The sequence below is a fragment of the Talpa occidentalis genome, unplaced genomic scaffold (genome assembly GCF_014898055.3).
Source record: "Talpa occidentalis isolate TD23 unplaced genomic scaffold, MPIMG_talOcc4v2.1 talOcc4.2, whole genome shotgun sequence".
Taxonomy (NCBI): domain Eukaryota; kingdom Metazoa; phylum Chordata; class Mammalia; order Eulipotyphla; family Talpidae; genus Talpa; species Talpa occidentalis.
This window is the reverse complement of record NW_023602073.1, coordinates 95287045-95314499: the sequence shown is the minus strand read 5'-3', so window position 1 is coordinate 95314499 and position 27455 is coordinate 95287045. Positions and strand designations below refer to the sequence as shown.

Genomic DNA, 27455 nt, shown 5'->3' with positions numbered 1-27455 from the left:
GGCCCCCTAGCACCCTTGCCTGCTGTCTACCAGGTAAATCCCAATAAAAGACCTGCAGAAAACCACTGAGGACTCTGACTCCTCCTTTACCCGGTCTGCTGGATCCTAGAAAACCTTCACTGTGACCATTCCTGACCTTTACAACCTACCGTAGTTTTTTTTTTTTAATATTTGAAAGAGCAGGTTCATTAGGGAAAGGGACAAAAGAGTAAAAGACACTTGCATAGACACAAGCGGGCAGGAAGAGCTGCCCCAGAAGGGACAGGTTTGCTGAGAGACGCCTGCATGGTTGCAGGTGGGCTGCCTTGAGAAGAGCTGCCTCCGCTGTGGGAGGTCAGTGAAGAGAAGTCCTAGCATGGTACAGATCACAGGCAGGCAGGGAGGCTGCTGCTCTGAGGAGGAAGAGAGTTGGTGAAAGGAAGCACCTGCATCGTCACAGGTGGGCAGAAGGACTGCTGCCGACCTACCATCGTTTTAAAACACTTTGCTCTAGCTTTCTGTAAATGTGTGTTCAAGGAATATTAACCTACATAAAATGTATGAAAAAAATCTGTTCTCTAAAATTATTCAATGCCTACCAAACCAAGTATGCCTAATTTTTAGATCACCGAGGCAGCAGTAGAGTAGAATGATAAATAGCAGAGGCCCAGGTGTGAAAACATCTAGGGGAAGTCCCAGTAACAGTATTTACTAGCTCTGTGATTTCAGAAATTATTAAACCCATTTCTGTTTTGTTTTTCTCATTATGTAAAATGGGGATGATAATAAGTTCTTTCCCAGTGTTGAGAAGAAGTAAATGAGCCAATTGCTGCCCAGTATATAATACATGATACTCAGTAATGTCAGTTCCATCATTATTAGTTTTTAAGTTTCTTTCCCCCTGTTCTCTTCACATTGCACAGTCGTCATTTTCTTCTTTTTAGAAAGTACCTATCCTTATTACAGAACTAGTACACATTAGCAAAAGATTCAGAGAACACATAAAAAGATAGAGAAATTACCCATTAGTCCCAGGCCCAAGAGATACAACCACTTTGAAAATGACTCTCAAGAAATCTATTTACTTGTGTTGCTAAGAAATGCCTAAAATTTCAATCATTTGATTTTATGGAAAGAAAAATTCATTTGTACCAAGGTGCTATTTCTTTTCCCTAGACTGCCTTAGTACAGATTTGTACATGAGCAGAAGGAGTTTTAGTTACCACATATAATTTTCAAATCAAGCAAGAAATTATCCTCAATATGCATTCTTTGCTCCTTTGACACATCCTTGGGGGAACCACCATCATTGTCCTTTTCCATCTCCATGCCTTAGTGGCTTTACTTGAGGTACAGGGATAAGGAGACCTTGACAACATTCCTGGTCACTAAAGCCCTGGGCGAGCATGTGATGTGCTGAAAGCCCTCGTGGATTGAGGCTACAGTCTAGGTCACTTGGTGTCCAGGTCGTACACTTGTACCTCACTGTGAAGCTGCACAGGTTGTGCTTGACAGCTGCCCTCTGCCTGTCTGGAATCCCACCTCTACATGCCCTATCTGAGGGGGTGACTAGGTAGAAAGTGAAGCCAAGCTGTTAAAGGGCTTTGGATAAGGAAGACCTTCAGAAGCAGCAGGAGGAGAAGATTTAGCATTTCTGCTCAAAAGCATGCATTTAGAACAAAAGTATATATACTCAAAAGTAAACAGACGTTTAAAATGATGGTTTTTAGATCTCTAGTTTGTGTAATCCCCTTCCCAGTTCTAGGCAGCTTACTTCCTAGATCTGTGTGTGAGACAGCTCCTGACCCCTGAGGAAAGAAAGGTGGTTTTGGAGGGCATTTCTACTTTGGGCTGGGAGGCCACTCCCTGTGACAAAAAACAGGGGAGGGGAAAAAGATTCTAGGTTTGAGGAAGGAGACAAAGCTTAAGGACGTCACTAGAAATATGGTTGTTATAGAGTAACAGAACAAAACCATAGAACCACAAAAACAAGTCCATACTTTGTATAAATTGATGCTTGGGAGCTATGTGCACCTAAACTAAATTGGTTAACAAGTCTGAAGAAAACCCTATCTTGTTCTTTTTTTCCCCCCTTTCCTTTTAATTTTTATTACTTAAGGTGGAAAAGTTGCCTGTTGAATTTTTTTTTTTTTAAAGATTTTTTTTTTTTTAATACAATAGCTGTGGTGCAGCCTAGAGGCCTGGGAGGGTGAGAGGATTTATCAGAGACAGAGCAGTGAGCAGACCAGGCAGACAGACCGAAAGCACTGCTGAGGGGAGCAGTGGGTGTGACAGAAGAGGTCTGCCACGCCATGTGGGAATCTCCCTGGCCGGCCAGGAATCAAACACACGCTGCAGAGGCTGCAGACAGCTTCACAGTGCTGCGCTCAACCTGCTAAACCACCAGGAAGGCCCCTGAATTTCTTACAGAAATAAAAATTGTATAAATGCTTTGAGATTCAAAAGTAAAAACTTAACTATGACAACTAAAAAATGAAGAGTATATAGACTTGAGTTGATGTTTGTATGTTTGACAGAATGGCTTTCCTTTCCTGACATTATAAAATCTTTTGATGGAAAAAGACCTTCGCCTGCAAGTAGGTGTGAGGGCACAGACTGATGGGGTGTGGTGGTTCCAGCTCTAGGGAAGGACCGGCAGTGTAGCCTCCATGTACCTCCATCTGTTGAGGCCAGCGTAAATGAAGATTCTAGGGAACCTCAATGGCTATATTCCAGGTATCTACTATAGCAGTATCAAAGGATATTGGGGTCTTTGGTGGAGAATTCTGCCAGGAATAACCAATCTGTTTCTCCAGTGGAAGATGTTGTAGCTGAGGGAAATACCTCTTGGCACTTGGTCCATACTGTAAGTTGGACCTGGCAAAGCTAATGGCACTGGTGTCTGATGCATGGGTCCCTGTGTATCAGGGACCTCTGTGGAGCAGCCACAGAGCTGGGGACAAGAGCACAGCTGCTTCCAATAACAACAGTGGCTCTGAGATGAGCAGATCAGAGATAATGCATTGTCTGTTACTCTTAGAAACACATAGAAACAGAGAATTCTGGAATTAGACCTGGGAGTGAAAATGGAGTTGTTACGAAAGGACTGGTATGACTTGCTTCTAGGCCCAGGATTTTCTCCAAAGTGCTCTACACTTTAAAGCACAGGCACAGTCCACATGGAGCTGGAGGGCAGCATTGTGAGAGCAGCAGCTCTGGGGCTTCCTCTCTTGTTCTTTCTCTTGATTTTTGGAGCAAAGTCCACCACCAGGCCATCTGGAAATGTTACTGAGTATATACTTTCTTTCAAATGAATGTAGATGGTTTAGATTGAATCAAATATAAACCCTTATAGAAAAGTTTTGATCAGGGCCTCCCCTGGTGGCGCAGTGGTTGAGCACTGGGCTGCGAAGCTGCCTGCAACCTCTGCAGCACCAGTTTGATCCCGGCCACCGGCGAGGGTCCCACATGGCGCACAGACCTCTCCTGCCGCCCGCTGCTCCCCTCAGCAGTGTACTTCGGTCCTTCTGCCTGTTCTGCTCCCCACTCTGGCTCTGGTGAATTCTCTCGCCCTCCTGTGTTTCTGACTGTACCCTGTGCTTGTATAAACAAACAAACAAACAAACAAACAAACAAATAAATAAATCAATAAATCAATAAATCAATCAATCTTTAAAAAAAAAAAAGAAAAGTTTTGATCACTGATTATTTCAATATTTCAAAAGTGAAATGTTTAGGATCACATAAAGAAATTCAAATGAGATTTTGTTATTTCTGTTTGGTCTTTTTATATTGGATTCTATCTTTTAAAAGAAAAGGTGACAACACTGTAGTGTGTTATAGTAGGGCTAGTCAAAATTAACTAAGATCAAACATGGAAATTTTCCTAGTGCAGATAGAAGTCTTACAGTAGACCTTTAGTATGTATTTCTTCCTTTTCCGTTTTTAATAACATATCATTAAACATGGTAGCATATTGAAACATTCAGACTGATTCTGTAACATTTTCAGAATTCCTGCATTCTTATTTGTTGTCTTAACTGCATTGAAGCAAGCGAAAATTAAGTGAGTTTATTAAAGAATCAAGACACTCTAGCCCAGGAACAACCTCCAGGTGGCTCTGGGAAAGCTGCTGGAACTTTGAACTTTTCAGTGATGGGTTTTATACAGTTTGCAAGAGAAATATCTCAAGGTTCTGGGCAGATGTCTGGTTAGTGTATCTATTTGATGTTGCCTATGCAGTGAGGAAAACAAGGAGGGCTATTCAAATTTGCCCTATTTAGAGCCTTATCTTTAGGCAACTGGTTGTTTTATTTGCCAGAGACAACTTCTTTGTTATGGCTGATGCAGCTTCTTGGCAAGGGCAGTCCAGCTGTGCCTTGGCTCTTTGGCCTACGCCCCTTAGTTGAGACCAGGAAAATGGGTACCATTTTCATTATTGATTTTAGTTTCCATATTTAATCTAACTACATTGTCACCAGGAAGGAGTTATAATTCTCTTTTGGCAGGTGAGAAAACTAATAAAAAGGTTAAATTGTCCAAGAACTGTGAAGGGGGGAGGAGGATCTAGAGGAAGATACATGTTTCAAGACCCTCCCCGCCAGTGGATGCCTGAAATTATAGATAGTACCAAACCCTATATATATTGTGCTTTTCCCTAACGTACGTACCTTCCCTAACATACATACGTATGATAGTTTAATTTATAAATTAGGTGCAGTAAGACATTAACAGCATAACTAATAATAAAATAGAGCAAAAACAGGCACACTTCCGATATATTGGAGATTTAGTTCCAGACTATCACAAGAAAGTTAATATCAAAATAAAGCAAGTGACAAGGATTTTTTTGGTTTCCTGGTACATATAAAAGTTATATTTACTAAACCCACAGATTTATGGTCAACTAATCTTTGACAAAGGAGCAAAGACTATGCATTGGAGCAAAGAAAGTTTGTTCAATAAATGGTGCTGGGAAAACTGGGTTGCTACATGCAAAAGAATGAAGCTTGACCACTACCTCACACCATACACAAAAATCAACTCAAAATGGATTAAAGAACTAGACATAAGACCTGAAACCATAAAATATATAGAAGGAAATAATATAGGTGAAACACTACGTGATATGCACATCAAAGACATCTTTACAGACACATAGCCCAAAGCAGTGATAGTGAAGGCAAAGATAAACAGCTGGGACTACATCAAATTAAAGAGCTTCTGCACAGCAAAAGAGACAATAACCAAAACAAAGAGAAACCCCACTGACTGGGAGAACATTTTTGCACACAATACTAATGATAAAGGACTGATCACAAAAATCTACAAAGAGCTGATGAGACTCAACAACAACAAAGAAAATCATCCTGTCAAAAAATGGGCAGAAGAGCTAAAAAGAAACTTATCTGAAGAGGAAATGCAAATGGCCAACAGGCATATGAAAAAATGTTCAACATCACTTGTAATCAGGGAAATGCAAATCAAAACTACCATGAGATACCATCTTACACCAGTGAGAATGGCACATATGAAAAAAACTAGCAACAACAAATGTTGGCGAGGTTGTGGAGAAAAAGGAACTCTCCTGCACTGTTGGTGGGAGTGCAAACTGGTCCAATTGTAACAGGGTGGTCCCCAGGAAAGGGGGAGGTTCCCTGCCCCACCCAAGGGAGGGTGGAGCTGAGCAGAAAGAGAAGCAGCAGAAGAGACTGAGGAAGGAAGCAGGATGGAGCCAGGAGACCTGGAGGAGGCGCGTGGAGCCTAGAGACACGTGAAGAAACTGCGCTTGTCCTTTGGTTGTGGACTGGGTGACACAGATGTGGGTGAGACCCATGGGGAGGTGACAATGGCAGCTTTTATCTTGATGTTGATTTTGCTCTTTTCCTTCCGGGCTTGTCTGGTTGTTTCTGACCCTTTTCTGTGGGTCCCCACTGGAAGATGCTTTAGACTTGTGGCAGGCTTTGGGGCCTTGCTCTGGGCCAATCCCATATGGATGGACTTTTACCCACGAGGGGATGGGTAACTTTGGGTGCTTCATTTAAAAACTAGATTCTTTGCCTTTCCTGTATTGTTTCCTAATTAAAGTTCCTTCCCATTAAAGTCTCATATGTTTTGTGTTGATGCGGCGGATGGCAGAACCCATTTAGAACAGGCAGGTTTGCGGGGTTTGGGGCTGCCCCTCTCCCTGTCCTATAACACAACCACTACGGAGAGCTGTGTGGAGATTTCTTGACCTACTAAACATAGAGCTTCCATATGATCCAGCAATTCCACTCCTAGGTATTTACCCAAAGGACACAGAAACATCAATTCCAAAGAGCACCTGCACCCCTAGGTTTATAGCTGCACAATTTACAATAGCTAAGCTTTGGAAACAACCCAAATGCCCAAAAATAGATGACTGGATCAAGAAGATGTGGTACATATACACCATGGAATATTACTCAGCATTCAAAAAAGATAAACACATGCAATTTGCAGCAACATGGATGGCGCTGGAAGGGATCATGCTCAGCGAAATAAGCCAGAAAGAAAAAGAAAAATACCGGGTGGTCTCACTCATAGCAGGAATCTAGAAAACTTAAATAAGGGACCAGGAAAATGAATAACTATAAGAAAGTGAAAATCAAAATCAACAAACAACTATGAACCAGAGACACTCTATGGGGGGTGGGGAGCGGGGAGGGGAGGGATTGGGGTCAAAATAAGGGGGTTGTAATTGTATGGGGAATATAAAAATAAAATTTATTTTAAAAAAGTTATATTTACACTGTACTGGAGTCTGGTAAGTGTGCAATAACATGTCTTTAAAAAACAATGTACATATCTTAATTAAATGTGACAGAACACAAAGTAAACACATGCTGTTGGAAAAATGGCAGGGATACACTTGATGACTCAGTGTTTTTGTAAAAAAAAAATACAGTATTTTTAAGTGCAATAAAGCAAAGAGCCATAACGTATCTGTATATGTCTGTGTAACAAAAAACTGTTATAAAAGTTATGTGAATGTGGTATCTCTCTCAAAATTTTTTACTGTAAGTTATACTTTTGGACCAGTATTTACTTTGGGTAACTGAAACCTTGGAAAGCAAAGCCATAAGAGAGTACTTGATACAAGAGTACTTAATTCTGAGCCTGTCAAATCCATTTCAACCCATTATTGCCAGGCTTTTTGCCCACCCACCACTCAACTGAAACTATTTTTTAATGACTTCTGCATTGCCAAATTAAATGATAAATGTTCAGTCCTTAGCAGCATTTGAAAATTATTTTCTTTTTCTTGAAACACCTTTTTAAAAATGTTTTCTAGCAATCCACCCTCTCTTCTTGTATTTCTCTTAATCCCTTTTGCCTAATCCTCCTCATTTTTTTTAGCTGTCCAAGCTTCAGTCCTTGCAAGTCTGTATCTTTGTCCCACTCTTTAAGTGATGGTTTAAATACCTCCTTTTCAAATCCTTTCCTTCCTGAAAGTTCTTTATCTTGGAATAAATAATATTCTTCCAGTGGCTCAGGCAATACCTTGGAGTAATCCTTTCATCTTTTTCTACCACTTCACATTTAATTTTTGGTGAATCTTTATCTGTGAGCTGTATCTGTGTGTGTGTGCTGTGTATATATGTGTGTGTGCTGTATATGTGTGTGTGTGTATCTCATATCTGTGATATATATTTGGTTTTTCCCACCTTCAAGTTCAATTCTTACCTCACACCTCAGTAGCCTTCTGATTGTCTGTCTTTGCTCTGTCTCACCCCTCTACTTTCTGTTCTCCCCATAGAACCAAAGGATCCTTTAAAATGTGAATCAGATACTATTTCAGCTCAAAATCTTTCATTGACTCCTCATATTGTCAGAGAAAAATCCCAAGTGCTTACCATGGCCTTTGACTACTCTCTCTCACCATTGGTATTCTCTTGTGCTCTTTCTTGGCCCCACATACTGGTATTGTTTTTCCTTGATCATAACAAGCTGGCCTGACCTCAGGACCTCTGTGCTTGTGGACTCTTCCTGTAATGCTCTCCCCCTATATCTCAGCAGGGGTTATTCTGTATAGTTGACCCCTGAATGATGAGAGGTAAGGGATGTTGATGTCCTGTAGTAGAAATCTATGTGTAACTTTTCACTTCCCCAAACCTTAATTACTAATAGGCTGCGGTTGAACAGGAGTTTCCTACTCCATAGTTGATTAACACATGTTTTAGATATGTATTACACATAGTATTCTTATAATAAACTACAGAAAACAAAATGTTATTAAGAAAACCATAAGGAAGAAAAATGTATTTACAGTATTTTTTTAAAAAGATTTATCCATTTATGCATACAAGAACTGGGATACAGGCCAGAGGTGTGGGGGTGAGAAGATTCACCAGTGACAGAGTAGAGAATGGAACAGGCAGACTGATTGAAATACACTGCTGAGGGAAGCAGCGGGCGAGTCAGGAGAGGTCTGCTGCACCATGTGGGTAGCTCCCTGGCCGGGGATTGAACTCGTGGTGCAGTGGCTGCAGATTGCTTCATAGAATGCGTCTTAACCCCTTATGCCACCAGGGAGGCCCCCTATGGTATTTTTTACAGTGTGGTTCAAGAATCAACTGTGTCTTTATTGAAAAAAAAAATCTACATATAAGTGGGCCTGTGAAATTCAAAGGTGTTATTTAAGGATCAACTGTATTTTTTATTCAAGGCTATTGTCAACTGTTGCTTCCTCAGAAAGAATTTTCCTCACATGCTATCTAAAGTGACACCCTCACTATTCATATTCCTTTATTATGATTTATTAGTCGGTTTGTCTCTAGCACTAAAATGTAAACTGCATGAGGGAAGGGATATTTCATAAATTATCATATTTTGTTCACTGTTATATATCAGTGTCTAAAATTAGGCATATAGTAGGTACTTATGAAATACTTATTTAATTCATGAATATATTCAAAAGTGCTGATTGAATACCTCTGTATCCCCGGAATTGTTCTGAGTTCTGGGAATATAGCTGTGAATAATACAGTTTGTGTTTTGATGGGGATCATGTTTCAGTGAGGAGAAAGTGCCATGAAAAATAAGCAAGTAAATATATTGTACACCAGATGGAGGTAAGTTCTATGGAGAAAACTAAATCAGGATGTAAGAGAAATAGAAAGTGGCAGGGCAGCAAAGTTTTTGTTTTTGCTATTTTGAATTGGATGGTCAAGGAAAGCCTCATTGATAAGGCAGTGTCTCAGAAGAGTCGGGGTCTCTCTGAAAGCACTCAGTACATCCTCAGTTGTTTGATCACTGGCTGTCACGTGTGAGGATGAGACATGGCATAAGGAGAGGGCATTTTTCTCTCCCTACTCAGTGATCAGTCACTTTAGTGATATCAAGTTAACAGTCAAGCCACAGGATTACCTGGGACAATAAACCACCTTGTCTGGACACACAGTCTCTCAAACACAGTAAAAATTTAGCTAATAACTTAGATTCTTTCGTAATAAGCTAATAACTTAGAATATTTCCTTTTGAATGCTATCATTTATTGAGAAGTTTAAATTACAAAATAAGCTCAAAAATATTTTCTTCTTGTAGTGATGGTTCCACATCTCTGTAAATATACTAAATATTATTGAATTATATACTTAAAATGGGTGAATTTTATAGAATGTAAAATTGTACCTCAAAAAACTTTTAAAATAATTTATTTTCATTAAGCATTCTAATGACATATTTGAAATTTTAAGTCAGGGTGTAGCTCAAAGTAGTACTCAGTGTTGATTTTTAATTTTTTAAAAAAATTTTATTTTTTTAAAGATTTATTTATTTATGCATACAAGAGCTGGGGTATAGGCCAGAGGTGTGGGTAGGGGCTGGGGGTGGTGGTGAAAGGATTCACCAGAGACAGAGTGGGGAACAGAACCGGCAGACCTACTGAAATACACTGTTGAGGGAAGCAGAAGGAGAGACAGGAGAGGTCTGCTGTGCGATGGGGGCCAGCTGCCTGGATGGGGATCGAACCCTTGCTACAATGGCCACAGATAGGTTCATAGTGCTGAGACCCAACCCCTTGCACCACCAGAGAGGCCCCAGTGTTGATTTTTTTAGTAATTACCCTAACTAGACTACCACCATGCAGCTCTCATAAAAGGAAAATTCACTGGAAAAGAATTAGGTCACTCATGATGTATTGCTAGCACTAGTTAATATAAACCAGAAGTGAAACTGCAACAATACTCAAGATAATAACTACAGTTTGCATAAGGCTCTAGAAATTCCTTAGTTGCAACACTCCTTGGTGAGTACGTGTTCTTCTTCTTCCTGGAAAATCCAGCCAATATTGTCACATACTTCTAAAGTTTTCTTTCTTTGTCACTGTCCAGATATGTCCTGTTGCCAGGAGCATAATAATTTGTATACTGAAGTAGGAAGATAGCTCAAAGATACTGTAAATTTTGCTGACAGGAAAAAAACTCCAACTAGGAACTTGCGCGTAAATTGGCCTGCTAGTCAGTCATCCTTCTCACCAATGAAACTACATATCTGTCATGTGACTGAGGCAGCAATATGAGTGTTCAGCTGGCATGGTTTCTATGGACTTTGGAAACCCCTTCAGTTGGACACAGTGTACTGAGGTGTGGGGCATGCTGCCTCATGATCGCCTCACAGCTGTTATTTTGTAGTAATTATACACACAGTGAGCAGTCACTGAATAATTCCAGGCTTAAGGCTGTGTTACTAAACTTTTTATGTTTACTGCCAAACTGAAATCCTTAAAACACTTAGCAGTGGTAGGCGCACTGAAAGTCTCCATCAGAGTGTGTCTCATTTCTGGAACAATTAGCAACTTGTACCAAGCCCTGGCGCTTCACTTTTCCTCGTTGGATTCTCCCTGCTCCCTGCACCCATGGCCCCTCCAGGGCAGACCCTGTGTGCCCTCCAGCCTTGAATAGTGCTGCCTCTCACCAGAGCTCCAGCCCTGAGACAATCCTGAGTTCACACCCTGCTCTGCTACTCAGCTGCTGTGTGACTTAATGAAGGTTTTTAACTTCTCTGGGAAATGGGATGACAGTTCTTGGGTGGTGGTTTAGCAACAGATGCTTTAAAAATTTACTATCTTTCATAGCTATTCTAGGAGACAAATTACATCACTTTCCTCTGAATGAAATTTATTCCATAAGTTAACACTTAATTATAATCTCTCTTTTGCTCATTTTTATATGGTGTTTGTCTTGTGTCCTCAGCCTAAACCTACTCTTAAAAAAAAGAAAAGTCTATTCTTTTTTTCAAAAGTACTCTTAACAGTATCTACTCAGTCACAAAGCAAGATTATGTAAGGTTTGAATATAATGTGGATGGTGGGCAGTTTTGCTTATTGACACCACAGCTTTCAGTAACATTAGGTTGTGGTAACAGGATCAGACCAGCTGACTCCTAGGATGCAGGGCATCAGATTGGGGTGTTGCACCTGGGTAACTGTGGCTGATGCTTTGTGGGGTTATCTTATTTTATCAAAGAGTTCAGTTTCTCAGAGGGCAGAAAGTTCTCAATTTATCAATCAAAACAGAGGGTGTTCTATAGTCTCGTATGTGAAATTTTTTTTAAAAAATTTATTTATTTATACAAGCACTGGGTACAGTCAGAAGCGCGGGAGGGTGAGAGAATTCACCAGAGCCAGAGCGGGGAGCAGAACAGGCAGAAGGAGCAAGGTACACTGCTGAGGGGAGCAGCCGTGGCAGGAGAGGTCTGCATGCCATGTGGGACCCTCCTCCGGTGGCCGGGGAGCAGCCGGGGATCGAACCGGCACTGCAGAGGCTGTGGGCAGCTTCGCAACCCAGCGCTCAACCGCTGCGCCACTGGGAAGGCCCTCATATGTGAAATTTTTATTACTCACCTCAATGACTCACCTAGCTGCCCATGACAGAAACAGACATTCTTTTTTTTTTAAATAATAAATTTTATTTTTATATTCCCCCATACAATTGCAAACGCCCCATTCTGACCCCAATCCTTCCCCTCCCACCCCTCACCCCCAAAAAGTGTCTCTGGTTCATAGTTTTTTGTTGATTTTGATTTTCACTTTCTTATATTCATTTTCCTGGTCCCTTATTTAAGTTTTCTAGATTCCTGCTATGAGTGAGACCATCCGGTATTTTTCTTTTTCTTTTTGGCTTATTTCACTGAGCATGATCCCTTCCAGCGCCATCCATGTTGCTGCAAATTGCATGTGTTTATCTTTTTTGAATGCTGAGTAATATTCCATGGTATATATGTACCACATCTTCTTGATCCAGTCATCTATTTTTGGGCATTTGGGTTGAGAAACAGACATTCTTAACTCTTCCTATATTGCCTCCCTCAACAACCATATTGATCTTTGTATTCCACTCTTCTGGAACTTTTCAGTCTAACCCTCTTCTCCAGTCCTTTAGTTCAGGCTTCCATCGTCTCATCTGGACCTATATAAAAACCTCATGTAAGTCTTTTTGTTAAATTCATACCTCTGCAGTCTCCTTCAAAATGCTGCCACCTTTATCTTTCTCTCAAAAAACTGTAATATATGATAATGTTACTCTCCTTTCTAACATCCTTTATTGATTCATCATTACTTACAGGGAATAACAAGTTTTCTCCACCTCCCATAGAGTCCATCATTATCAAATCCCCATCACCCTTCCCACTGAACAATAGATTTCCCCTAAATGTTTATTTTTTTTAAGATTTATTTATTTATACAAGAGCTGGTGTACAGGCCAGAGGCACAGGAGGGTGAGAGGAGTCACCAGAGACAGAGCAGGGAGCAGAACAGGCAGATGGACTGAAAGCACTGCTGAGGGGAGCAGTTGGTGGGACAGGAGAGGTCTGCCGCACCATGTGGGTATCTCCCTGGCTGGCCGGGAATTGAACCCATGCTGCAGAGGCTGCGGACACCTTTGCAGCCTGCGCTCAACCCACTGTGCCACCAGGGAGACCCTCCCCCAGATGTTTAGATAGGTCTTCCCAAGATATGTGATTTTGTCATGTGGATTATATTGAACCAAGATCAATTGAGGCCCTGCAGTCTCAAGAGAAACTTACCATTCCTTTTACAACGTAGAAGAATAAAAACTGGGGTCTTACTCAGGATGAGCATTTTTACTAGAAATAACCTTTCTATCAGAGAAACCTATGCATATGGCAAGTCAAACATGTAATTACAGAGCATTTGATATTTACCATATGAGTCCCCCTCTTATCAGGTGAATCTTCCTTCTCTTTCCTCAAAACTCCAGGCCCCTATCTCATGATATATACCTTCACTTGGCCCCATTTATTTTAGAATCTGCATCTATGTAAATTTTTCTTATCTCCTACTAATCTGTATAATGTTAATTAGATTGCTTGACCAGTGTAAGAAGAACCAGAAATGGAGAGAAATTGTTTCTGCTTTTATACCACCTTTGTATTCCATCATGTTTCCCTTTACATCCTCACTCCAGTTATAAATTGTAGGATTTGTGTTCTTTCAAGTGTTTGGGTTTCTTAATATACAACTACTTTGTTCTGGAATGTCCTTCTCAATTTCTCTTTTTATCAGGAGCAAAGACTGTGGGATAGGCACCTTCATTTGAATGAATCCTGAATCCTCTGCTACTAACTGGGATGTTGGGTAAGTTATTGAAGCTCTCAAGCTTCAATTTCCTCATCTGTAAAATGGTGATAGAATTGTTCCTTCTTATCCATCAGGGATATGTGCTAAGATCCCTGATGGACGCTTGAAACCACAAAGAGTACCAAATCCTATATATACTAAGCTTTTTACTATACATGTATACCTACGATAAAGTTTAATTTATAAATTAGGTATAGTAAGAGTATACACAGTATTCTCACAATAACAATATACTATAATAATGCACTATGAAAAACTTATGTGAATGTCATCTCTCTTTCAAAATATCTTATTGTAATATTTTTGGATTGTAGGTAACTGATACTGAAGAAAGACTGAATGAGTGTGTGTGTGTGTGTGTATATATATATATATATATATATATATGTGTGTGTATATATTGAATGAGTAGATACATGTATAGCACTTAGCAGAATGCCTGGCACAGAGCAAAGAATCTATAAATGGTAGCTATTGCTACCATTCCAAATCCAAATGTCATTTTGAGTCATTGCCATCTTGACTTCTGTGGTAGACTGAATGGTAGGTCCCCAAAGAAGTTCATGTCCTAATGCCTGGTCCCTATGAAAATATTAAAGAGACTTGGTAGATGTGATTAAGTTAAGGATCTGAAGACAGGAGAGTATCCCAAATTGTCCAGATGAATCTGATGTTGAAAAAGGAATTGTCACAAGAGGAAGACAGGAAAGTCACAGAGGGAAAAGTGATGTGATGGTGGAAATAGATCGGAATGATAGAGCCATGAGGGAAAGACTGCCAGCGGCATTAAAAGCTGAAAGAGGCAAGGAACGGATTCAGAGCTGGATTTCTGTAATAAACCAATCCTGTCAACACCTAGATTTTAGGTTGGAGACTCATTTCTGTTTTCTGGGCTCCAAAACTGTAAGAGAATACATTTGTGTTGAATGTGCGGTACTTTGTCACAATAGGATTTTAAACGAACACAACTTCCTAGAGATCAGTTGACCCACTAGCGTTTGCATACAAATATAAAATTTTGATTTCACATGTCTCCTGCATTAGACTGTGTATTTCTTAAGAGCTACTGCTTCTTGGGCCTCCCCTGATGGCGCAGCGGTTGAGCGCTGGGCTGAGAGGCTGTCCCCAGCCTCTGCAGCACTGGTTCCATCCCCAGCTGCCGGCGAGGGTCCCACAAAAAAAAAAAAAAAAAAAGCAAAAAAAAGCTACTGCTTCTTATTAATATTTGAAAATACCTCTACCCCCATTTCTACATACCTAGTGCATTGAATGGCATATTCTTGATCTCCAATAAATATATGATGAAGGAAAGATTGTAGTCTCACATGATTTTTGTTTTGGTTGGATTCAATTCATGTCAAAATATAGGGACCAGCTTTGGATTCTCAAGAAAGTTTCAGTCTCTGGCAAGCATAGGTCTGGGAGATGTGTTAGGAGAAAAGATTGACAACAGGTCTGGTGATAGTTGTCAAAAAAGAGAAGTGACTGTAATTGAAAGAGTGCCTGGTTCTGGAATATTTTGTATGATGAATATTTCATGGGGCTCTGGTCTTTGCTTCTCAAAGATATAACAGAGCTCGAAGACATCCAGAGAAGGACATTAAAAATGAGAAAGGGCAGAGAGAATTATGTATGGTGATAAAAATAAAAAAGATTCCATCTGCAAAAAAAGTTAGTCTTAAACTCATGAAGAATAATCATGGACTATATTCTCAAATCTTGATGAAATAGAAATAGGCAGCATTCCTTGAAGTTTGACAGCCCTTCCAACAAAAATAAAAGGAAACAATTCTTTATATAGCATGCAGTAAAATACAGAATCCATTATGGCAAGAGGCAAGGCCCATGGAAAATGTAAATACTGCAGCAGGGCTGAATGAGGGGTCCAGCAGCCTGGCAGCTGCCTTAGGTGTTTCTAAGAGGCACAAGTCATTTTGGGAAACATCAGAACATGATGTCTGTGAGCTCAGGTTTTCCACATAAACCTTCTTACAAGTTTACATTTTTTTTTTGTTGTTAAAGATTTATTTTTATTTATTTATTTATGCATAGAAGAACAGGGGTCTAGGGCAGAGCTGCAGGGAGTGGGAGGATTCGCCAGGGATAGAGCGGGGAACAGAACAGGCAGATCTACTGAAATATGCTGCCGAGGGGAGCAGTGGGAGAGACAGGAGAGGTCTGCTGCACCTTGTGGGTCACTTCCCTGGCTGGGGATCCAACTCAGGCTGCAGTGGCTGGTGATAGCTTGATAGCACTGCAATGGAAACCTCTGTACCACCAAGGAGGCCCCAATTTTACATTTTAAAGATTTGCCTGGTCCTATTAAAATAAACAGTGCCCTAGAGTGGAATTTAAAGAAAAGAAAACCAAAAGTCTCCTGATTCTGATTCATTTCTTTTGGAATGCTTTGGCTAGCACCTATAAACAGCTCATCAACTAAACTTCTGGACTGAATAATAAAGGATAACCTTAGTGCTATTTACCAAAAGCAAGTGATTAGTTTTCTCAGCTACTTTTTATGGTTGCCTTATGCAAAGTTATCTTGTTCAAAAAAAAAAGAAAGAAAAAAGGGGAAAAAAAACTCAAAAGGTGAGAGAAAACAAGAACCACAGAAAAATGGGATATTATGCAGGTATTTTTTCAGGACATTTAACTTTACCTTGTCTTGTAAAAATAAAAGACCAAATTAATATCTCAAGTAAATAATTTTTATTGATAAAATGTCTCTTAATATTTTTGCATTTAGAAATGTTGAACAGGGCCTCCCCGGTGGCGCAGCGGTTGGGCGCTGGGTTGCGAAGCTGCCTGCAGCCTCTGCGGCGCCGGTTTGATCCCTGGCTGCTCCCTGGCTACTGGAGGAGGGTCCCACATGGCATGCAGACCTCTCCTGCCGCCCGCTGCTCCCCTCGGCAGTGTACTTCGGTCCTTCTGCCTGCTCTGCTCCCCGCTCTGGCTCTGGTGAATTCTCTCACCCTCCTGCACTTCTGACTGTACCCAGTGCTTGTATAAATAAATAAATAAATCTTTAAAAAAAAAAAAAAAAAAAAAAAGAAATGTTGAATATAATTTTGAGGGGCTTCCATTCTGGGGAACTAACTTTCTCATTATATCTTTACCATAGGCTAGGAAAGAGTTATAAAAATTTATGACCAAGCTATAAATGGCAATTTAGAAATGTTTATTTCTAGATGTTTTGGAATAATAACAATCCTTGGGCAAGTCAGTCCACCAGCTTGTAAAAGAATGGGCTAGACTGTGTGGAAATTCTTTGAAACTTGTTATTGCTATGATATATCCTATCAGTTCCCCTCCCTCCTCCAGCTTTCCTACCTCCTATCATACTGTTTGGTTCTAGAAACAGAAAAACGTAGCCTGCTCTACTACAGTGACTCTCCCCACTTGGCAGTCAGGAAATGTTCCCTAGTGCTGGCATACTGGTATCTGAGAGCCACCTAGGTCCCATCATGCCTGATCCACCATAAGGGCACCGTTTCTATGCCCCATATCCTGCAGCCCAGGATGCAGAGACAACGGACTGGCCTTGAACACTGGCTCGCAGACTGTCAAAACTGCATAGAGAGGCCATCCACACACAGGTGCAGAGGCGCTAGGTAGAAAAGAGGCCACATATTTGTCCATTTTAGCTGTACTATTCAGTCTTTAGTATATTCACAGAGGTGTGCCACCATCACTACATAGAATTTCAGAATATTTTCATCACCCCAAGCTACCCCAACTACCTACACAGGAAGTCCTCCCTGTGTATGTGGCCAGCATGTCCCTTCCTGTTCCCCATAAAGTTGATTGCCCTTTGTCTCTTCTGGGCCCTGCTCCTCCTGCCATTGTCACATATCAATCATGTTTGTTCATTACTGCTAATAAATAGTAAGAGGGCTGCTCACTGAGCAGCAGACTCTTAAGTTGCAGCCCTCCCTGCTCCATGCTTGTCCCTCAAATGTGTCCCCAGGTGCGTGCTGGCATGCTCCTGACCACCAGATGAATTATTATTTTTTTAAAATATTTATTTATTTATTTATACAAGCACTGGGTACAGTCAGAAGCACAGAAGGGTGAGAGAATTCACCAGAGCCAGAGCAGAGAACAGAACAGGCAGACTGACAAAATACACTGCTGAGGGGAGCAGTGGGCGGCAGGAGAGGTCTGCGTGCCATGTGGGACCCTCGCCCCGTGGCCGGGGATCAAACCGGTGCTGCAGAGGCTGCGGACAGCCTCACAGCCCAGTGCTCAACCTCTGCGCCACCAGGGAGGCCCAGATGAATTATTCAGTATGTGATCTGTATCTCAAAGCTGTTTACAAAAAGACAAACCATGGTGTTTAAAGAAAATATTTTTGAAAAGTTTTGATTAAATATTAAATAATTCATTCTCATTACAAGAAAATAAAACCTTACAAATAAAGTTAAATTCTCCCTTGATAAACAACTCTAATCTTTTTGCCCTCACTAAAGATGAATAATCATTCATTCTTCCAGGTATTTTCTATATATGTGGGAGAGGGGTGGTTTGTATGTGAGTTTTGTCTTTTTATTTTCATTTTGCCGTATTCTTTATCTTGCTTTTTTTCACTTTTGAGAGTTTTCTATGCCAGTCCTTATAAGTTGGCCTCAGACCTTTAAATTGCCATACAGTATTTCATAGCCTGGATAGACCCTAGTTCTGTTTTTTAGTATTCTCTCACAGATGGAAAGTTAGGTTGTTTCCAGTTTTCAATGTTGCAACTGATGCAGGGATGATCATCCTTGCAGGTGTCTCTGGGTTAACTTCGAAACATTTCTTTTGTGTAAAACAGTGTGAAACAGGATGCTGGATCATAAGATATGCACATTTTAATTTTTAAAAATGCTGTCAAATTGCCGAAGTGGCTGAAACAGGTTATATTCCCCCTGGCTGTGAATAACACTATACATTTCCCTAAGCCTTAACATGTATATATATATATATATTTGATATAAAACAAATTTAAATTTCGCTAAATAAATTGGTGGAAAGTGGATTCTCATTTCCATAATTGTTAATGAAATTGAACATCTATTAATAGGATTGTCTTTTCATGATTCTTTCCCCCCTTTTTTCTGTTAGTGTTTGACTTTTTTTTTTTTTAAGATTTATTTATTTATACAAGCACTGGGTACAGTCAGAAGCGCGGGAGGGTGAGAGAATTCAACAGAGCCAGAGCAGGACCGAAGTACACTGCTGAGGGGAGCAGCGGGCGGCAGGAGAGGTCTGCGTGCCATGTGGGACCCTCCTCTGGTGGCTGGGGAGCACCGGGGATCGAACTGGTGCTGCAGAGGCTGCGGGCAGCTTCGCAACCCAGCCTCAACCGCTGCGCCACCGGAGAGGCCCCAGTGTTTGACTTTTTATTTTTGACTGTAAGCAGTTCTTTATAATGCATTTTGTATTATAAATACCTATATTTATCTACATACACAAATATTTCCCAACTAGTCATTACTTTATGGTTTTTGCTTTACTTGTTTCATTTATATGTGATCTTATATGAGGTAAGCAGTTTTAAATTTTTATTTGATTTAATTTTATTTATTTTCCCAAAGATTAGATAATTTACTGAATATCTTTACTGTTTTGAAATACTATATTTTCGTATACTAAATTCCCATATCATTGACAATTCTTAAGCTCTATGTAGAAGTGAATCTGAAACCTGTAGGAGGAGAATAGGATTGGCTCCATGTGCTGGCTAGCCATAGGACTTTCCAGCAAGGGAAACTTGGGGACTTTCTAAAGTTAGTACTGTATTTTTTAGCATTAGGCAAATAAATTGGCAGCTAAATATTTCACATCACAATGTTAATTGATTTAACAATTGATTATATCATTTTAGTTTTTTTATTTCAGAATCTATAAAACAATGTTACTCCTTGTATGAAAAACTAAAACCAGGATATTTATCCTCTAGCTTCTTTCCTGCAATACCACTCAGACTGTTGGTACCCTTCAACTGAAGGTCACTGCCCCTCTCTCCTGGATTCTGGGAACCTATTTCTTCTTTTGTTCCTTTGGACCTCTGCTGCTCTCAGTTCTGGGTGCTTGTAGTATCTCTACACTTCTCCTCACCTTTATAAATAGTCCAGTGATATGCTGGTAAATAATTGGGGGGCAGTGGGTGGGGGCCAGGAGAACTTTAATTTGTAGCATTTGCCAATTGCTATGGTATATATATATTCTCATCATAACCCATTTCAAGGTACCAATGTGAAGTCACTGAATAGAGTTGGCAATAAATGTCAAGAACACTGCTGAAATAGTTTCTTTCTATTAATAAACTATTCTTTAATTATCCTAATTTGTATGTATTATTTGATTCTTGTTGGGCCTCAGGCTGATGCTGATACATTTCTGGAACATGTTGGAAAGGAACTTTATTTTCTATAGGTTGAGAGGAAAAAGCCTTGAGTTCCACAAATTGTCTGAAAGTAAATCCACTGAAGAGGAAGGCAGAACTGGGCCTCCCTGGTGGCACAAGGGGTTAAACATAGCACTATGAAGCAATCCGCAGCCTCTATAGCATGAGTTTGATCCCCGGCCAGCCAGGGAGCAGCCCGCATGGCGCAGCAGACCTCTCCTGTCTCGCCCCCTGCTCCCCTCAGCAGTGTATTTCATTCATTCTGCCTGTTCTGTTCCCCACTCTGTCTCTGGTGAATCCTCTCACCCCCTACACCTCTGGCTTGTATCCCAGCTCTTGTATAAATAAATAAATCTTAAAAAAAAAAAAAAGAGGAAGGCAGAACCAGGAGTTGACGGTGGAAAATTCCTGGGGATGTTGAAGTTCTAGATACAGCCATACTTGAAATGAACTGTGCCTGGGGCTTTTTAGGAATATGAACTAATAATTTCTCCATCTTTTTCTTTTTGTTTATCTCTTTGTTTTTGCTTATATTTTTGCTTAAGGCAGTTTCTATTAGGATTCTGCCATCACACACTGAAGATTCTAAGGGATACAATGACAGGACATAATCTGGCCTTTCTTGCTCATACCTTTCCCCTTGGGTTCTGCATTCCAGCTTTCTTTCAGTTGCTCAGAAGCACTGTGTGCCCCTCTGCCATAATTGCTCTGCTCTATTAACCCCCATTCATCTTTCAGACCTTTGCCTAATATTCTGGAAGTCTGTGACCTTGTGGCCCTAATGAATTGCACCTTCCAGTATTCCTGCCCTGGGAGTCTCCTCCCTTGACTCTGGTTGGCTTTGTGACTGCTTTAACCAATAGAATTCAGCACATAGTGATTTTGTGTCCGTTCCAAGTCTGATCTTTAAGCAAAATGGGCAGCATCTGCTTTTCGTGCTCTTGGAGAAGAACCAACACATAAAAGGTCCGATTCCCCTGCCAGAGAGACTACATGAGGAAATCCGACTGTATCCCAACCTATATGGCATTTGAATACAGTCACATGAATGACTACTGACAAGACCTGGAGAGAAGCAGACCAGTTGAATATAGGCCAAAGGATAAAATTGTGAGCAAATAAATGGTTCCTCTTCCTCAGGGTTGGTTTGTTTGTTTTTAGTTATTACATTCTGGAGTAGTTTGCTGTGCGGCCGTATTAACAGAGGTCACCTCAAGAAAACTCTGTTGTCACTCCTAGGCCAAGTCAGTCTCCACCAGACATCACCATGTCATGCATGTTTCCTTAACAATACTAACCCGATTTGTAACAATATAGTTAACTTGAGAATAACTTTCTATTTCAGAATCCCATTCCTGTGATAAATTAAAAACCTCTAGGAATCTTATCCAACCCAAAGCCATCAAATCTTCACAACCATGGTTAGAAAGTGAGTACTGTCCACCCAAAAACATGTTTCTATTTCTATTGTACCTGGTACTGATCCTCTGAATGTAGGTTCAGTAGAAGTTTTTACACAGAATTTTTTTTTTAAGATTTATTTATTTATTTATACAAGCACTGGGTACAGTCAGAAGCGCGGGAGGGTGAGAGAATTCACCAAAGCCAGAGCAGGGAGCAGAACAGGCAGACTGACAAAATGCACTGCTGAGGGGAGCAGTGGGCACGGCAGGAGAGGTCTGTGCTCTATGTGGGGTCCTCGCCAGCAGCCGGGGATCGAACTGGTGCTGCAGAGGCTGCGGGCAGCTTCGTAGCCCAGCACTCAACCACTGCACCACCAGGGGAGGCCCTACACAGAAATTTAACACAGTATAGGTCCCACCCATGTCACCCTTCCCATCCCCATTTCATAGTTCTATCCTGGAGCATTAGGAAAGGTAGATTTTATTTATTTATTTTTAGATTTATTCATTTATGCATGCAAGAACTGGGGTACAGGCCAGAGTTGTGTGTGTGTGTCTGTGAGGATTCACCAGAGACAGAGTGGAGAACAGAACAGGCAGATTGACTGAAATACACTGCTGAGGGGAGCAGCGGGCAAGTCAGGAGAGGTCTGCTGCGCCATGTGGGTATCTCCCTGGCCAGGGATCGAACTCATGCTGCAGCGGCTGCAGATAGCTTCATAGGTTGCGTCTTAACCCTCTGCACCACCAGGGAGGCCCAGGAAAGGTAGATTTTAAAAGATTTATGGTTTACAGGTTTACAGTATTCAGATTTACACAGCAGGTTCTTTCAAATTACACTAAAGGGAATAAATCAGTGACTAACTTTGGCAATCTCACAAAGTACAAAGCCTTCCAATTCTAAAGGATTTTGCTGGTGAGTCATTAAGTAAAAAAGGAAAGCCATATCAGTAATAAATCTTTGCTGAAGTACTCTATGTTCTTTTAAAAATTGATTGTTTCTAGGTGGCTAATTCAACCAACATAGTCAAAGGATTAGATTTCTGTTGTAACATAAAATGATGCTTTCTGAGAAATTGTTTCTAGTTTTATTTAAAAGAAAAAGTTGACAGATTCATTATGGAGGATACTTCCAGAGGGCCAGAATTTTAAATTTTATTCTGTTATTTTCATTGCTTAATATTAAAGAACGTTAGCATTTGCTAGATTGGAAATCTTTGGTGCTGTATTTTGCGAGGAGGTGGCATGTGGGGAACTAAATGTCATGCAACTTAGAACTTACTCTATTGGCATCCCAAAACTTCAGCCATGGTATGTGAAGCTAATGATTCACCAAACCCATCACCTTGCTCAGGCGCTCCTTACCCACCCTCCATGTATTTTATGACAAAGACTTGTATATTCTTTTCCAAACTGTCGCTTACTCTCTCTCCATTGGCACTGCTTTAGTTCAGGCCTTTGGATATTTGTGGTGGCCTCATAGGTGGTTTTCCTGCCTTCAGGTTTAATTTCAGTCCATCTGCCTCCAAATTCATTTACCACCACAGTACTGGAGTGACCCGTCACCCTCTTTCTTAAAACTCTGAAGTGACTCACCATTCTCTGTAGCAGTGGTCCTTAACCAATGGTCCATGGACATTTAGCAGGTTAATGAACAGGGCTCAGAAACCCTGCAGACAAATGACATGAATATATCTATTTCTTGGGAGAGGGTCTATAGCTTTCATCATATTCTCAAAAACATCTGTAACTCAAAGGTGGAAGAACCACTAACCTATAGGAGATAAGCAAATTCCTTGGAATGTAATATGACTATTGAAAGGGTGATGTAGTGGTGAGGGGATGCTGTAAACACCACAGGCCAAAGGTACAAGCTCTTTTGCTATGCAGAACAAAACTCAAGACTTGGCAGCTTTCTTCTTATAGGAAAGCCAAGATTTCCTGACATTTAGCTGCCCATAATGGCATCCTAAGCTGATGCAACCACCTGACCAATGTCCTTTGAGAAGGGAACTCCAGCACTTCTCAGAATGACCTCTTCTAATTGTCCTGAGAGCCTGTGGCTGCTCTGTCTCCCTAACAACCTATGGGTGCAGACTTTGAATTAACTTTCTCGGGGAGAAATGTACATGTCCTGGGGGTATTTACCTTTATTCCTTTTTTCAGCTTGGTATTGCAGATGGTATGACCAGTCTCAGCTCATATCTAAGCAACCATAGTGGGTCCAGGTGGAATGCAAGAACAGTCTCAGGACCTCAATCTGACTTTCCCAAACAGGAGAAAACTTCAAGTTTATTTGACGCTCTGTGGCATACGTTGTATCCAAGTCCTTTCATGATCTGGTTACTGTTTCACTTTCAGTGCCCTCTCTGCCGGATGTTCTATGCTCCAATGTACTACAAGATTCAAGCCTCCTTGATATTTCATGTCTGTGCCTTTAATATCAACAACAATGACAATGATAAAAATATTTAATTCCAAACTAATGAGTTTAAATTCTTAGTTTCCCTATTCTAAAATGAGGAAGCTGAGGCTAATAGAAGTTAATGCATTTGCCCAAATCTAACAAAAGAAATACTTGCCTTTTTCCTGTGGCAAACAGTTCACATCACTTCCTCCTAAAGCCTGCTTTGACTTCTCTGGAGTTAGACATTCATTCTTATGTGTTTCCACAACATCTTCAAATACTTTTCACTATAGTAGTAACATACTTATTATAGAAAATGATGCAATCATTGTTAATATATTCAAACTATTTCCATAGACTTTTAAATATTGTTAAAATTGCCATGTGTAATTTTTTTTTGTATTCTACTTTTTTAGCCAGTAGTATAAGCATAAATATTTCAACAGATTGTTAAACAGTTTCACAATACCTTTGCTTTGTTAGGATACTTTTAGATGCAAGTAACAACCAACTGAAATTGTCATAACAAGAATGTATTAACAAAAGAAAGAAAGAAAAAAGAATGTCTAAGCAAAAAAAAAAAAAAGAAAGAATAGTATAAGCACTGCTATAAAAAGAAACACAGACTAGAGCAGCTTCTGTTGTGTTATAAATTGGGTTTCTACCCTGTTTTTCTGGAGCTCTCACATCTGTACCCTACCCCTTTTGTGGGCTGGCACTGTCACAGGGCCCCTTCAAATTGCAAGCTGGGGCAGCTTGCTTCTTTGTTCTTTTCAGCAAGAGAAGGGGAGATATGCTACTCTAATGATGAAATAAAGTTCTACTTGTCAGTCTGGGTCATTTTTAGGTCATATGCTTCTTCCTGGATATAGATAGTTCCAAGGGGACTCTAGCACTAACCCTCAACTGGATTTAAGCTGGGGCTCTTGAATCAATTGCTGGCAATCCCACTGGGTGGGGTTATGTTATAATCTTTGGTTTATTTAGAATCAACCTTTGGGACTGAGGATGAAGTTAGCCTGTCCTGAGTCATCTCACCAGGGATGAAGCATGTATATCTGAAGAAAAATTGAGACTCTTAGTAAACAAGAAGGGGAAGTGGACCATTACTACTTTTTGTATTTGGTAGGGAGAAAGCAGTTCCTCTTTGCTATTTTAACTGCCCGTTTTACAATCCCCTTTTTATACGTCATTGTGACACTTCCGCATTGTATGGAGGTTCTCTATTTGCTAATCTGTGGGTCTCTTAGAAAATATGAACTACATAAGGGTAGAGAATCTATAATACTAATATTTGCTTGCACAGTGCTTTGCAGGTGTTATATAAATGGGAGCTAAATGATTAAACAAAAGAATAAACAACTGGGGTATAGGCCAGAGGTTAGGGAGTGAGAGGATTCACAAGAAACAGAGTAGGGAGCAGACCAAGCAGATCTACTGAAATATACTACTGAGGGGATGGTGGGGTGAGAAAGGAGAGGTCTTCTGTGCCATGTGGGTTAGCTCCCTGGCCAGGGATCAAACTTGTGTATCAGTGTCTGGTGATAGCTTGATAGCGCTGAGACTTTAACCCCTGCACCAACAGCAAGGCTCTCAATAGGTATTTACTGAGGTCTTACTATACACTACCTGTTCAAGGTTCCAGAGGAAAATAGACACATGTGCTTCTGCCCTCGAGGAGCTAGATTCTGCTGGGGAAGATGAACATTGAGGAAATACCTGACAGTTTTACAAAGAGAAATGTAGGGAATTACCAGTAATGTTTAGTCAATGGCTGTTCTAGGCTTTGCCGAACTTGGAGCTGCTTCCCTTCCGATCAGAGTTAGATCTTACACTATATCTTTAGCTGACATTGAGATAGATAATATCGAGCATCAACAGGCAGAGACCAAGCCGAGGTTTTCACTACCCCTCTGTGCCCCATTACTTCAGTTTATCAACACTAAGTTATAAAGGCACCGCTTCTGGCCCTCTGGTTGAAGGCAGAGCTCTGCATCTGCTCAGATGCTTCTGCATATGAGAGCTGGCAGACCGTGGGCAGATTGTACAGGTTGGGGGCATGCAGCAAGGTGGTTTTGCGTACAGCCTACCGATGAGCTAATGCACAAAGTATCTGACTGCTATTCTCTGTGTGTGTATGTGTGCGTATGTGTGTGTGCTGGTGGTGGCCTGACCCATTCTATTTGGATACTGAAGGGGTATATTTCTCTTATTATATAACATAACAATCAAGCAAGCATGATTTAAAAACCAATACAACTTTTAACTGGGGATTTTTAGATGCCACATCTAGTCCTCCTTATATCTGAGAAGGGGGATGCCTTGCTTAAGGGTAATTTACAAAGGTCATAAGCCTGTTAATGACATCTGCTTCCTTTGAGAAGGAAATACCATGGTTCTGTACTGGCTTTCCAGCAACTCAGGCCCTATGAGGTGCTTTCCTATAGTTTCTTCAGGATAGGAGCTTAGTTTCTTCAGGATGGGAGCCTGACCTACTTTGGGAGATGAGAGATTACTTCACTGGAAATGATGTTTCTGTTAAAACCTAAATGATGAATACAATTTTTTGCAAAAGAAGGAGAGGACTGGAAGAGGGCAGCATTCTAGGCAAGGAAATAACTAATTTATGTGGGGGCCTTGAGACCTCAGGCAAGTATGAGCCCAGGTCACTCAGGGAACTGACAGTCACACATGCTAGTGTGCAGAGAGTGAGGTGAAGAGCAAGGATGAAGGCAACCTTGTAGATAGTGTTGTGACTCTGGATTTGGGCCAGGTCTGGAATGAAGAAGGTAAAGGAATCACTGAGATAAAGGTCATCACCAGAACAAAATTTATGTGCATAATTTTTGTTCTTAAAGTTTCATTATATTATTAAATAATATTAAAAATGATCAAATTTTTTATGTGAAATGAAAAAAATTGGCTTTTATAACATTTTAGTTATGGAATCTCAAGCAATGAAAATAATGGAAAGGATCACCTATATTCTAAAATCTATGTTACGTATCTATCCATCTAGCCATTCATCATTCCACCTTATTTTTTGATGTGTATCGAAATAAATTACAGTCACCACTAGACATTTCAGTATGCATATTGTTAAGTAGAGCTTAACATTTGTTTATGGTTTTCTTTTTTTGTGGCAGAAGTCATATACAATGAAATGCTAACAACTTAAAGTGTTCTATTTAATAAGTTTTAATAAATATATATGTATAAAATTTGAAACCCAAAAAAGATAAAACTTTTATTAGAGATTATCATCATATGCTATTGTGAGACCTTTACTTTCTATATGAAACAGGATATAGTGTCAATTCAAGGTAGATTGTGATGAGTTAAGGATGTATATTGTACACTCTATTAATTGCTTAAAAATATTAACTAATAAGTCAGTAGAAGAGATTGGCTGATACAAAACTGTTTAATCCAAAATAAGATGAAAAAGGAAGCACAAAGAAGAGAGGAGACAAACCAAAAGCAAGATGGTAGACTTGAATTCACTTATAACATAATTACACCATTTATAAATGGACTTAACATTCCCAATTCAAAGGTAGAGATTGTCATCTTGGATAAAAACAAGACCCAACTGTTTATATTTATTTATATTATTTATATACTGTTTATATTTATTTATGACAAAATACATGGATA

At 40.2% G+C, this 27455-nt stretch overlaps 1 protein-coding gene across 1 annotated transcript in view; it reads left to right on the top strand.

The window, feature by feature from the left end:
- The window catches only part of RNGTT (RNA guanylyltransferase and 5'-phosphatase), a 296605-nt gene that overhangs the window by 16342 nt on the left and 252808 nt on the right, over positions 1 to 27455 (top strand). Inside the window, exon 3 of the mRNA XM_054699028.1 lies at positions 13529 to 13600. Coding sequence (XP_054555003.1) covers positions 13594 to 13600 — 7 coding nt within the window. The 5' untranslated portion in view covers positions 13529 to 13593. The remainder of the gene's footprint in view (positions 1 to 13528; positions 13601 to 27455) is intronic.